We start from the raw sequence: 12,344 nt of genomic DNA on the forward strand, positions 1-12,344 counted from the left end.
GGAAGGGTGGACGGCAGAACAGAAGGACAGACAGCCCTAGGAATTACAGAATGTAGGCCCCCGCAGCCATCACTTGTTGCCTAACCTAGAGGTGGCTGGGCTTTGAGGCAAAACGTTTTCCTGGCATGTTCCCGAACAAATCAGGAGCACAAGATGCCACCATACATGCAGCAGACAACAAGCATCTGCTGACTATTGGTATTAGGGCCAGAGCTCTAATCATGCATGGCCAGTGAATCAATTACTGCAACTCCCCAAACACCCTCCACATAACAGACATGTGCCTCAGTCATCTTTATCGGCTAGGCATTTGGGTCTTTCAATCCTAGCACAGCACGTTCCACAGGTCACGCTGCAGCATTCTTCTAATTGCCTTTGTTCCTGCGTTTCCAGACTTGGATGTGCTTCCGGCCTCTATCAGGGCTCTAGAATCTATTTTAATCCTTTACAGACATCCTTCTAACTTCCTCTTTCCTCTCCTGAATTCAACGGATTAGATTCTGATCTTTGTTTTCCCGGTTAGATTATGATTGTGAAGGTGGTTTGTGAGAATGTGTCTCTCTGGGTACCAGTCTGGGGTTTCGTCCTTGATTCCCAAATACCAGTTAGGGTCCGTTACCCCCTCCCGTTTCTCCTTTGTGCTGCTGATTGAAGATTTCCTGCAATCCTTCATACACTGCATAGAAAATTGTTTTATTTTGTCTTCCATGGTATTATTTGTCAAGCCTATTGTCCCGTTTTCCCCCCATTATATCCCACATCGTGTCCAGGAGTGCAACCTGATGTCTTCCCAACCTTTTTCCAAGATACCTGGCACTGCACCAGTCTTGATGATTTTGTTGAAGATGTGAAAGGCATACTCTGAGTTTCCAGACTCCTGACTTGCCTTCCCACTCTGCGGCACTCAGTCTCACATGGCTCACTATGTCACACCTGAACGTTGTGGAGTCTGACAGGGGAACACACAGGACAGAGATACTAGGAGGCGCACACATACTGTCCCCTCCTGTGAACTCCGAGCTGCTTGCCTAAAGCCCAGACAGAATTCCGTAAGGGAAAACTTAACTGCTTGCAGCAATAGGTAAAATATGACTTTTACAGAGAGGACGCTGAAAGGCATGCTTACCTCCAAAGAACTCCTGAATAACTAGTAACCATGAGCCTTGTTGGACAACAGCAGGGACTAGGTGCCCATTAGAGACATCTTTCTTGAAAAAGCACTGAGACTAACATATTCTCAATGGGGCAAACCTGGCTTGGAGAGAAACAAGTGGCATGGGAGGTGGCATTTACAGTAGGCTGGGGGCACGAGGGGGAAGGTAAGAGATGTGTGCAATTGTTAGCACAAGACACGTGTGCCGTTTTAATTCAACTGCCAAACGTTTCCAAATTCCAGAATGTTGCTACTTGAGAACTTGGGACATTTTATTTTTTTCTCAATTGGTCCAGTGGCAAGGTTTTACTCTGCAAGCATCGTTGCATAAACGCCAGCAGAAATATGAAGGTCATGACTGACAAAAATATAAAATGCAGGTTTTATTTGCCATCACAAAATAAATTGACGTATTAATCAAGTATTTAGATAAGGGTGATTTCAAATGCACGTAAATATGCACATTTTATGAGAATTGTTCTGCAACACTGTGAAAGAACTGTGCAAACTTGCAAAACATACCACGTTTTATTGCTGCTCATTAATGTTGCAGATGTGTTAACAAGGAAACTACATTTGCTTATTTTGTCCCACATGAATAAAAGAAAACATTTTTTGAAAAAACACTTGCCACTTCCATGAAAGCGCTAATAGTCAGGGGCTAAATTCCTCAGTGTCACACCGCAGGTGGCAGGCCAATGGAACAGGGGTAGCACGAAAGAATCCCAAACACCCAAGATGCTTTTGCAATGGGTAGATTTCTATAAACAAGTTTTGAAACGCCGACAAGTGCTTTACCTCCAAATCGATCATATCTCGCGGGAACGGGACCTCTGGGTTCTCGCCCGTGTCCAGGATTGGTATATTCGCTTTTCTGATTTCTTTTTCAACAAACCCTATTAAAAACGAAAAGGAACACACTTCGTGTTTGCTTTGCTTGATTTGACACTTTTATGAAGCATTCACAATTGTACACACCCGAGGAAGTGTCGAGTCCCTCATTGCACCCAGGATTATCCCACAATTATACTAGTAGGCCAGAACAGCCCATTCCCCGCCCTCTTTACCAGCACAATAACAGTACACTGTCGATTTCCTTTAGAAAACAAAATGGGCGTGTCCCTTTGTGTAGCAAAGTCAGAGTATGTGCAATAGTTAGTTTCTTCCTGGCAAAATGGGGTCCCTCTTCTAGTAAAGAAAGGGGTCTGGCTCTCTTTCAGGCCCTCTATTTATAAACACGGAAAACATACTGCAGAGGTAGCAAGGCAAAGGGACAGAGTGACCTGCACCAGATGTCTCTATAGTTAGTAGTGTTGTTGGGACTCAAGACTCACAACTATAGACCCAAGGACTTAACCACTGTGCAATACAGTATACCCGAATCAATATCAAATTGGAGTCTGAAAGCAGCAATCTATGGAGGGCCGTACAGCATCCAGAATAAACGTATTCGCTCTTAGTGAACTAACAAATAAATAGAAACTTAACAGTCAATGGCCGAGCTTTGACAACATTTTTCGCCAGCACTGGTGAAGGCAACAGTAAGTGCAGCGAAGAGTATTTGACAACTTCTGAAACCAGGTGGATAGAAACACAAAAAGATCAGCTACGGAGGATACCGCAGACCCCAGTGGAAACGAAACCAGCCCAACACCACCACTGGCAACTTTTTTCAGAGCAGATATTTAACCTCGAGTAGTTCAGCGAGAGTCACGTGAACTAACCACTAGACCACACTTCCTCCCTGTGGTTCGCCTAGTACTCAAGGATTGAACAGCAAACTTGGATCTATACAGCCTCCCGCTACCGCAAAAAATAAAGAACCAAAACTAGTTCATATGGTAGTGTATTTAATTTCCAGCAATGCCAGCCGAACACTTTAGTGATTGAGAATTTGAAAAGAAGTGCAGCACTAGGACTATGTCAGGATACAAACCACAGGCCTCAATAAACACTGCCAAGATGCGTGTGCAGGAAACCAAAAAAGGCGAGGAAAGCTTCACAGCCCTGGCAATCGATTGTTCTTGAGGTCCTAAGGGTTCCGACAAAAGGAGTTACCCTGCTGCTAAACCAACATCACCTCTATGAATCATGCACCACATCCTAACTGAGAGGGCGCAATCTCTACATCCGAAGATCATGCCCACCGTCAAACGTCTGCCAATATCAGGACAGCTTTCTGCAATGACGGGGATCAGGATATCCCATGATAATGGACATCCAATTGCAGCACGGTACCTGCGATCTCTTATGTAACGAGGCAAGGAGCTGATGTCCTGATGCTCACATGGTTTAATCCGCCTTGTTAGAATTCAGACCATTACCATGCAATGTGCATCCACTGGTGTCACTTCACCACCCCCCCACCCTCGAAAACAGTAGGCATTGTTAAAATATATTCAGTAGTTTAGAGCATACATAAGCTTTCTGGACAACACTGGTCCTTTCCACAGGCACTACTGCAAACTGAAAATGGATCTGTGTAATACTGGATGTTTGCATTACATCTGGTTTGCTTTTTTGAAGAAAAAAACACTTTGAATTTAAAGCACATAGCCAAGAGTGCAGAACACACCATCTCAGGGAACAGAACATTGCCCAAGGGAAAACGCAGTCTTGTATGTTTTGTTACGGCCCAAAATGGAAATGTAAAATGTGGAATAAAATGGTATACAATTAATGTGGATGAACGAGCGCACATTTCAGTGGCCATACGCTTCCACAAATGCAGTGACGTACTTAGCTTGCGGTCCATTTCTTCACACCGCCTGACTTCATTAACAAATTTACGTTGGAAAACATTGACATCTGGGTTCAACTGCCAAGAGAGAATTGACATACAAATGTTACAAGGCAAAATTATTACTAAAGTACTACCAGCCGCCTCACCCATCCCGACAAGTATTTCTACACATGCAGGACATTTAATTAGGAAAATTAACAACAAGACTTCTGCTGCAGAAGGAAGGTTTTAAAAAAACATTTGAATGAAGTGAACGGTACGCAGCTCAAATAATACAAAATTACCAAATATGCTAAATACATTTTTTCTAATGCTGTTTAATGGAACTGAGATTCGCAGCTATGCTTTTTTACAAGTAAATTTAGATCGAAATGGTTAATGTCAAGACATCCCAATCAACATTAGAATATGGCACACAGTTAAATTCCTTTTTTTGTTATTGACACAAACCAAGCCACATTTCGAAAAATCTGGATTTGTTCCAGAATCAGGGAAATTATGCTGGATTTTTACTAAAATAAAAACATAATTTGGAAAAATGTGAAACCGCAGAAGGATACAATGAACTTTGTATACTGGCTCTGATGCATTCCAGATATTTTGACAGATATGGAAAATGATGCAGAGAGAGAACCAGTGATTGTCACAATGTGGGCAAGTAGTGAAGGGCTATAGAGAACTCAGGCCTCCAAGATCCACCTCCAGGAATGTATCCACAATTAAGCAGGTAGTCTATAAAGAGAATTCATAGATTAAAGCTGTCAGTAATCTGCCATAAATTCCTTCCACACCTTTGTAGGTGGTCATCATTGTCACAACTGGACCCTTAAAAAATTCTGTTACCCCAGATCCACTTAACCTTCTCCAACTGTTGACCTCACATATTTGTCATATACAGTAAGCTCTCCTGAAAAGTGGCTTATACGTGGTTTCACTTCCTCAAATTATGCAAATGCTCCCAAGCAAATAAAAAGGAGTTCCAGATATACAGGTGTCTGACCTTGTTGCCGCTGTGTTGATGTGCTAGGACCAGAGGCATCAGGATTTTTTTTTTTAAACAAAAAGGTAATTACAAAGATAATTACTAATAATCACTGAGAAAAATATCTCCGGATCCATGAATGCAGTGATAAAAAATAAAAATAAAAATAAAATAAAAGTAATGCATACCAGACTCTTCCCAAAACGTTCTTAATTTCTGTCCACGAAATTGGCGGCATACCCACTAACCTTTATCACATACATCATGAATGTTAGCATTTCCAGTGTCCGGAACCAAGGCTAGATTGTGCATTAGTCCGTGACTGCCCGTTTCCTTGGAGAAGAATAAGGCAACTCACTTTCAGCTGGCAGCCTAGTATAGGGAGTACTCTTCTCATGGTTACTACCGAGTGAAATCGGCAGACAATATTTGCGGATGACTGACATGTATCTTGTAACAATGATGTTAGGAAAATTGAGGCACATTTATTGCAAACAACCTCCCAGCACAAGCATGAACTGGGAACGCTCCTTTAATTGTGCTTAAAAGATCAAGTTTATGTTTTACTGCAACAGCTCTCCATCCCATGGCCTTGCTCAAAAAACATTTGATCTATTCCACCAAACACGTCCACATTCAGTTACTCACGTCACGGAACTGAACCTTCCCCAGCTCCCCCAATTCGCTGACACAGCAATATGCAGCTTCTGATTGGAGGAAGAGCTGTGCCAGTGTCATCTCCTCGCTTCTGAATAGCTCCCCCATGGTGGCGGTCCACGATCAGCCACAGATGAACAGATTACTGAGAAGAGAGAGATAAAGGAATGTTACCAAGCGTGTACCAACGAAGTGGCACTGTACTCCTAAAGCATAAAATGTTCTTACACTTCTGTAACGGACTGTATTGAAGAAAGAGGAAGGGTACCTTGAAAAGATAAGAAACCCGTAATACCTCAGCCACTTCAAGTAACATTTAAAAGAAAAGAAAAGAAATCAAACAAGCAGGGGAACACTGAAACACCCATCACCCAAAGAAGGTTTCTTCCTAGTTCTGCCATGAAGACCAGTGCTGGAAATGGAGAACATTTACCCAGGGAACTCTCTCCTCCTTTGGGGCGGGGAGGGGGGAGAATCCAGGAGGCGTGGCCCCAGGCCATGTCACAATTCTTCACCGAACACAAGTCTGGTGAGTTTGCATTAAAACAAACAGCATTTTGGGAGAAGAGGAATGGGCACCATTTTTAATGTACAATATGCCTGTGGTAGTGATTCTGTAAGAAACCCTCTTGAGCGAGTAATGGAAGCTGAACTCTACACAACAAATTCTGTAAATCGCAGAACATAGACACCAATTTGGACATGCTTGGAGCAGTATATGAGGCTTTGGCCCTTTGCAGAGTCTTCTGAAGCACTGGCTGTTCAGGCATCAGAGCTCGGCCTAGCAACAGATATGTGAGTTTCCTGGTCTGACTCCTGGGACTCGGGATAGAGCAGCGCTCCGGCAAGACAAACTGCGCCGGAGCGCTGCTCCTTTTGTTCAGGCCAAATTCCTACGCAGTAAGGCAACGCATCTTGACAGTATGCAATGTAACAAAACATGGCTGTCCCCCCTGCTAACGAAAGTAGGAGTCGTTGACAATAGCCTCAGCCTACATTGCTGGAAAATAGTAAATGACTGCACTGCAAATGAAAAGCTTCACCTGGCCTCACCCTTTGCACTTCCCATTGGCTAGTGTTGATAGGCTGTTGAGCCCAAAAAATAAATAAATAAATAATAAAAATCGTGTGCAGTGTTTATGTGGAGAATTGAGGGTCAAGTGATTAATTTAGGACTGGCAACATGAAATTATGACCACTGGATTCCTCCATTAGAAAATGCAAAGATTCCAAGTCTCCTGATCAGGCATATATGTACATAGCTATGTGGAGGGTCCTCAATTTAAGCAGAATTCGTAATTCCTCTGTACTAGCCCATATAAGTGGAACTGGCAGAAAGTGCACCCTTCATTTATTTTGGGCGCCTGGGATGCACGGGCATAACCCCACAATGTGTGTATTTGTATTTTGTTTATTTGTATTGCGCACCCTGCCCAGGGGCATCAGGGCGCATGTTTGGAAAGGTAGTTACAGAAAGTTTTACATAGATAGATACAGATTACATTTTATAGACAAATTTACATCAAGAATAAGAACATGAATCAGAAATATTACAAGGAATGGTAAAATGGTCAAATATACAGTGAGTAGCCTGTTTGCGGGTGACCGCTGCATAAACTACACAGCGGAGGCCAGTGCATCCTGTTCGTGAAGCCACCGTTTAGTTCTGTTTTTGAAGGATTGGACGACTGGCACATTCCAAAGATCATTGGGTAGGGAATTCCACAGTTTAGCAGCCAGGACTGGGAAACTCGAGCCCCCAGCTGTCTGAAGCTTGAAACTGGGGATGGATAGTGTGTGCACCTGTGCAGATCTCAGTGGTCTGGATGCTGTATGTTGTGTGAAGAGCGTGGACAGGTAAGCAGGTGCAGCATTATTTTGTGCCTTGTGTGTTAGAACAAGAGTTTTGAGTGAGATGCAAAGTGTAATGGGTAGCCAGTGTAGGTTGCGCCTGGTAGAGGAGGTGTGTGAGCGCCTGGGGATGTTAAGAGCAGCCCCAATGGCGTTGTTCTAGGTGACCTGCAGTTTATCAAGGTTACTTTGACTGGTCCCTAGGTAAAGGGCGTTACAATAATCAATTTTGGACATGAGGGTTCTGGCTAGGATCAGGCAGTTGTCCGTTGTCAGGAAGGGGCGACACGCTGTGATGAGTTTACATGTGTACGATGATGCTGAGACTACTGAGTTGGTTTGTTTGTCTATTGAGAGAGAGAGTGGAGGCTAGGTAAATTCCAAGTGTTTTCGTGACGTTGGTGACTTTAATAACATTTTCATCAATAATGAAGGAGTTATATTTGGGGTAAAGTTTCGTGAGTTTGGACTAAGAGGCTAGGATGAGTAACTCAGTTTTCTCATTGTTAAGGCAGAGCCCGTGGTGTGCCATACAGGCCTGGATGACCGAGTAGATTGAGTTAAGTGCATTGACATCGGTTACATAGTCGCCAGTGATAGGGATGAGTATCTGGGTGTCGTCCGCATAATTCGTGTACGAGACACCCAGATAGTCAAGAATATCAAAGAGCGGTTTAGTAAACACGTTGTACAACGTGGGCGAAACACAAGAGCCTTGTGGGACTCCGCAAGGGACATGTGCTGGGTCAGCCGTGGCTGAGGAAGAGAAGACCCTCATAGATCTATTTGCCAGGAAGGAGCTGATCCAGGATGTAGCAGCGTCAGAGAAGAGAGCGGCTATCTTAAGACGATGCAGAGGATTTGGTGATCGACCAAATCGAATGCAGCACAGAGGTCGAGGAGCAGGAGAGCTTGTTTGCCCTTGTCTTTCAGGTCCTCGATTTGGGTTTTCAAGTCAATCAGGGCTGTCTCCGTACCGTGTCTTGGACGGAAGCCAGATTGTCTAAGCCCTAATAGGTTGTTAGTATCAAGGTAATCCTGGATTTGGAGATAGGCTGCAAGATCCAGAATTTTGAGTAGGTAAGGCACCGTGGTGATGGGCCTGCAGTTAGTGGGATTGTGTTGTAATCATTGATCACAATTGGAATGGAATGCACACGCTTGCAGGAATGTATTCGTATAACTTGGGTGACGTGCGTGCGTTCGGGAGGAGTCAGTTGGTGAGTGCCTGCCGGGTGGGAAAGCCGGTGTCTGTTCTCCCACAGGTTAACTTCTACTTGGAGACAAAGAAATACGAAGTACTTACTTGAGTGTGGACCCCTGTTCTCCAGCATGGGGTCTGGCATGGATTCACATGCTCATGAATATTCCCCGTCGTCAGGCTGGGAATCCTCGGTAAAGAAAAACCAGTATCAGTTTCGTTTCTGATCTGTCTTTCGTAGTAGTAACCAATCACTGATCTCTGCGTCATACTGACCACAGCCAATGACTGCCCTCTACCTAAGCCCCGCCTCTGGCAACCATCTTCAGATTTTTACCGCACGTTCATGTGTTGGGATCCTCGTGCTATTGCTCTCGAGCGTTAGTGCTATTTTTTCACGTTTTTTTCTCAAAAACTTCGTTTTTTCGGTCAAAAAGAGCCTCAAGCTCCACCGACTCTCCATCCGATCAACGGGGACCCGTGTCGGATTCGTCTACGCCCCTCAAGGGTGAAGATTTCGTCGAGCTACGCTTTTGGAGGACTCCAGAAGTTTCTCAGGCCCATCTCGGACATGGCCCAGGAGAAGGGAAGCTCGACGCCCGGAAAGCTGTTCAGGGTCTGCCCTGGATGCCAGCTTCAGAATGTCTTTAAAGAAGACGAACACTCCTTTTGTCTTTACTGCCTACATGAGGACAAGACGCACGTGGAGAAGGACTGTGCGTTTTGCGGCAACATGTCGGAGCGGACCATGAAGGACCGCCATCAACGTCTCGCCAACTGGCTGGAAGGGAAGAGCCCGTCCGGCGAGAAGAAGAGGAAGAAATCCGAGCGGTCTTCTAAGACCTTTGAGGACCCCCCGGCGACGGGGGTCCAACACAAGGCCAAGCACCGCGAGTCCGCTGGCACCGGGAGCGCCGAACGGTCGGGCTCTACGGGCGCCAGGCAGGGCGCATCCTCCCCGGCACCATCAACCACGAGCCAACGCTCTGGGTCGGGTAAGAGGAAGGCCGAGCACCCGGCGAAGCTCCTGGAGAGGCCCAGGTCGAGCTCGAAGGCCCCATCGGAGGGGGAGGGAGGCAGTGTCCCCCCCTCAAGGAGAAGGCGGTGAGCGCACCTAAGGTGGTGAAAGCCTTAATCCATCCGGCAAAGGCCTCTATCGAGACAGTCGCGGCGGCCCTGGCTCAGCCTGTGGAGGCTACACCAGTGGTGGCGACCTCGGGGCTCAGAGTATCCCTGCCACCGCAGAGGGAGTCCTCTTTTATGCCCATCGACAGGACCCCCGTGAAACCTCCGGCGGAGAAGAAAAAGGGGGGGCAGGAGGTCGTCGTGGATTCGGCCTCAACCTCTGAGGAAGAGCTGATCGAGGTCTTAAGCCACGGCGTTGGCGTGGAAGAAGACCGGCCCGTCGGGAGGGATCCCGACGCAGGAGACGACGATATCGTCGAGGGTACCGACGGGGCCCCTGACCACCCGTCGGACTCCCCTCTCCCAGCGCCGCAAGACAACTCGGCGGCCATTTTGGTGGCTATACAGTCCTTATGCTCAGAGATAAGGACGAGACTGCAGTTCCCAGCGGAGGAACCACTTCCTTCGGGGGACCCGGAACCAGGCCCTTCTGGCAGCCCTCCCCCTAAGAAAAGAAGGATTCACCCTCCACCTCCTTTTCAGCCGTCGCGCCCCGTTCAGCCCTCCTCCCCGTCCACGACTCGAGGGGATGATACGGGGACTGACACGGCCGCGACGGGTACAGACGACGAGGTTTACGACGAGGATCTGCCGTCGTCACCTCCCACCCGGGCTTCCCCGCCCGACGAGATTGGATCTTTTCACTCCATGATCGCCAGGGCATCCGAGCTCTTCCAGCTCTGCCCTGAGGAGAAGAAGAAGGAAGGTTTCCTTTATCAACGGCGCAAGGCCAAGAGGAAGACTGTCCTTGCGGTACCTCTACTGGACGATATTTGGGATGAGGGCCTCGCCCTCCTCAAGAACCCATCCACGACGCCGGCTAGAAGAGACCGGTACGAGAAGAAGTACCGGGTCCCGGACGCGGCCCCCTTGTGCCTCCGGGCACAGCCTACCCCGGACTCCGTCGTCTCCGCGGCGGCCAGGAAGAAAGCGTGGGGGGGGGTGCGGCCTCCACGTCGACTTCCCCGCCGGACGGCGAGGGAAAGAAATTGGATACGATGGGGCGCAGGGTCATCTCGTCTGCAGCGACGACGATTAAGGCGGCCAACGCCTTGGCTATCGTAGCCCGCTACGACAGGGAGCTGTGGTACAAACTGGCCCCCCTGCTGGACTTCCTACCGGACGACAAGAGGGCGGATGCCCTGGAGATCTTGCAGGAAGGTGAGGTGGCGTCGGACCACGCCATCACGATTGCGACTGACATCGCCGACACTGGATTTCACCAGTTGGGCAACGGCGTGTGCCTTAGGCGGCGTGGATGGCTCAAGGCTACTGACTTCCTTCAAGACGTACAGACCAGAGTCCTGGACATGCCGTTTGATGGAAACAACCTGTTTGGGAAAACAGTGGACGATTCCCTTCAAGCCATCAAAGCGGACACGGAGACGGCCCGGGCTCTCGGGGTTCTCCAGCAACGGCGGCCGCCCTTTCGGAGCGGCGGAGGCAAGGGCGCCTCCAAAGGTTCCGGCGGCGGATTTTCCACCTACCGTCAAGCGGCCCGTTCGTCGTCGCAGGAAGCTTACAGGGGACGAGGCAAGTCAGGCGGACCCCGCCGTCGTCGCCAAGGAGGTCAAGGCGGCAAAGCCTCGTCGAAACAGGACTGAACCGGCCGTGGGGTCGGGCCCCCACCGAAGCACCCCGGTGGGAGGCCGGCTGGCGAGCTTCGTCAGCGTGTGGGAGTCCATCTCCACCGACCGTTGGGTGCTGGACGCCCTAGCCCAGGGCCACGCGCTCGAGTTTCAAAGAAGGAGCCCGCGCGTCCCCCCTGTGGCCAGGAAAGAGCTTCACGTCCCTCAACTTCTCTTGGAGGTAAAGGCGATGCTCAGGAAGGGCGCCATCGAACTCGTCCCAAAGAGGCTTCGGGGCTCCGGAGTTTACTCAAGATACTTCCTCGTGAAGAAGAAGACGGGAGGATGACGCCCCATCCTAGACCTACGACGACTGAACAGGTTCATCAAGGCACAGAAGTTCCAGATGGTCACCCTCCAGCACGTCCTGGGTCAGCTGGAGGAGGGCGACTTCCTGTCGTCGTTGGATTTGGAGGATGCCTACTTCCATATTCCCATCCTGAAGGGGCACCAAAAGTTTCTCAGGTTCGTGGTCCAAGGGCGTCACTATCAGTTCAGAGCCCTTCCCTTCGGATTACGGTCGGCACCCAGGGTATTCACCAAGTGCCTTGCACCAGTGGCGGCGCAGCTGCGCCGAGAGGGGATCCACGTCTACCCCTACCTGGACGACTGGCTCATCCGAGCCAAGACGAGGGAGCTCGCCATGGAGCACACGGCAAGGACCGTCCGACTTCTCACGGACATGGGATTCTCCGTGAACTACGCCAAGTCCCACCTGGTGCCCGCGCAAGACGCACTGTTTCTGGGAGCGAAGCTCGACACAGTGTCCCTTCTGGCCTCCCCGTCGGAGGAAAGGACCAGGGCCATTCTGGGCAAGGTACAGCGGATGTTGGTTGCGGACGCGGCCAAGGTGAGGTCCATCAAGTCCCTCCTCGGAATGATGTCTTCTTGCATCTACCTCATTCCCCTGTGCAGGCTCCGGATGCGCCCGTTGCAGGTGTTCC

At 48.7% G+C, this 12,344-nt stretch overlaps 1 protein-coding gene across 8 annotated transcripts in view; it reads right to left on the reverse strand.

Annotated features, from left to right (window-relative positions):
• ATP6V0A1 (ATPase H+ transporting V0 subunit a1) overlaps positions 1-12,344 on the reverse strand; it is a 359,698-nt gene that overhangs the window by 274,861 nt on the left and 72,493 nt on the right. For all 8 annotated transcript variants that reach the window (XM_069634445.1, XM_069634444.1, XM_069634440.1 and 5 more), the window contains exons 2-4: positions 5,527-5,680; positions 3,893-3,971; positions 1,952-2,049 (exon numbers count right to left, since the gene is read on the reverse strand). In XM_069634445.1, coding sequence (XP_069490546.1) covers positions 1,952-2,049; positions 3,893-3,971; positions 5,527-5,643 — 294 coding nt within the window. In that variant the 5' untranslated portion in view covers positions 5,644-5,680. The remainder of the gene's footprint in view (positions 1-1,951; positions 2,050-3,892; positions 3,972-5,526; positions 5,681-12,344) is intronic.

This window comes from Ambystoma mexicanum, chromosome 13, assembly GCF_040938575.1.
Source record: "Ambystoma mexicanum isolate Mex_15411 chromosome 13, UKY_AmexF1_1, whole genome shotgun sequence".
NCBI classification, from domain to species: domain Eukaryota; kingdom Metazoa; phylum Chordata; class Amphibia; order Caudata; family Ambystomatidae; genus Ambystoma; species Ambystoma mexicanum.